General features: G+C 44.6%; 1 protein-coding gene across 1 annotated transcript; it reads left to right on the top strand.

Annotated features, from left to right (window-relative positions):
* The first annotated feature begins 1,139 nt into the window (after positions 1–1,139).
* LOC137626782 (uncharacterized) lies at positions 1,140–1,526 on the top strand. Its single transcript, XM_068357775.1, has one exon. It carries the CDS (start codon positions 1,140–1,142, stop codon positions 1,524–1,526), a length of 387 nt encoding a protein of 128 aa, XP_068213876.1.
* The last annotated feature ends 489 nt before the right edge of the window (positions 1,527–2,015 follow it).

Below are 2,015 nucleotides of genomic sequence, written 5' to 3'. Positions count from 1 at the left end.
TGAACAAATAGGTGAATGACTGTCAGTGGCCAAGAAATGCTGGGGCCTCCCCTGTCACTAATCTTTTCTTTTTACATGACGCACTATATGGAGTACCATTTTTGGTAGACACAGCTACTTGCTGTTCTCTTCTGCCAAGGCCCCTCTCCAGGACACAAGGTAGTCTGTGTAAGTGAGCTGATATCTTCCTGATTGCTGCCTATGAATCTTCTATACCCAACCATGGCTATAAAACCCTCTCATAATAGTTTGTAAGCGCCAAATATATTTGAAAGTTTTGTGTTACTGATATCCTATTGCCAATCCACATTCTGAATTTCCTCTCATACTTCCACCTCCTGGTTGATTTAGCTCACCAATGGTTAGTCTACTTGGAATCATACTCCTCGACGCCTCTCCAACCCTCCCCGTTGACCATGGTCTCCACATAAGCGTACCCAGAGTTGCCTATGTGCACCTCATCACATTGTATCCTGAAGTTTTTCGTCCAGAACTTCGTCAAAACTCTACAGTTTCCTCAAAACATGGTATTTATCACATTAAGACGATGGGCCCCAAACATTCATCACATTTAGACATTTGGCACAGGATCGTTTTGTAGCCTCGAAACTAACGTTCGACGATATGGAAGAAATGGTCCTTTGCTAAAAGGCCTCAGGCCAATGGTCGTTACCCTTACACTTCATATCCTCTTGAAGAAAGAGGGCTCTATGTGTCCGTGTAGGGATTAAAGGGTCCTGAACATGCATTCAGAACCGTATCACAACCCACCACAAAACATCGCCGGGGTAACTTCCTACTTGCACAAAGCCAAGGTTTTCTCCACGTTTAGTTCTTATAGGGTATTACTAGTTACCCATAAACCCAGAAGACATTCACAAGACTTCTACCACCACCACCTTCAGTATATGTTTTGGCTTTCGTATTACTGGGGTCACTTTTCAACACCTCATGGACAGCATCTTAAGGGACCTCTCTTCTGTGTATGTTACACGGACGACAAACTTATGTTCTCTCACTCCAAAGAGGAAAACCTAGTCATCCAGGCATCATGCTCGACAGCCTACAATAATATGGCTTTGTAGCCCAATACGACATGTACCTTTGGCTCCTACGAAGTATTATTTGTAGGGCACCACATGACTCCCGAAGGAGTCTATTGCCTTTTTGAGAAGGTAGCAGCCTTTCAGAACTTCCTCACGCCATCAACTGTCAAAGCAATGCAAAAAAATTTTGTCATGATCAACTATTACCACCGTTTCCTGCCAGCCATCACAACAGCACTTTCCTCCTTTTATGCCTCCCCTAAGTGCAAACCAAAAGACCTGAAATTGGGCCCCCTTCAGGAACCAGTTTTCTGTAATGCAAAGAAGGCCCTATCAACCACTGGTGCTTTCACTTTTCCCATTCCAAATATACCTTGCCTTCTCTCAGTTGATGCCAGTGACATTGCCTGTAGGTCAGTCCTCGAGCATGTGATCAATGGCTCGCCTCGCCATTGGCTTTATTCATTAGAAAATTGCTAAAGACGGAATGCGGCTACTCTACCTTCGACCAAAAATTGCTGGCAGTGAACTTTGCTGTCCATCCCATTCGCCACTTCTTAAAGGTATGCCCTTCATCATTCGCACGATCTACGTGAATATACTGTATGCCTTTACTCATCTCTCTGATGTCTGGTCTGCCCCTCAATCCTGACATCTCTCCGCCAAGGCTGAATACAATTGTGCCCTTCAATATGTCCCTAGAAAAATGAATATATTTCCCAATTGCCTTTCAAGAATCTCATTGCCCACCCTTCACTTGGGATGGGATCACAACACCTTGGCAGAAGTCAAAAGAAAAATAAAATCCAGAGTACCAAACATGTAGGGCATCCTTCACATCCCTCCGTTGGGAGTACGTTCCTCTCGATCACTCCAATGCCATCCCCTGTCTGAAGTCAGTACTGATACACCTAGGCCGTGGATACCTTTTTCCATGCGCCGGTAGGTGTTTCATTTCATTCATGGACT

Source organism: Palaemon carinicauda, chromosome 34 (genome assembly GCF_036898095.1).
Source record: "Palaemon carinicauda isolate YSFRI2023 chromosome 34, ASM3689809v2, whole genome shotgun sequence".
Taxonomy (NCBI): Eukaryota; Metazoa; Arthropoda; class Malacostraca; order Decapoda; family Palaemonidae; genus Palaemon; species Palaemon carinicauda.
The sequence above is the reverse complement of the archived record's forward strand: the minus strand, read 5'-3'. Positions and strand labels throughout refer to the sequence as shown.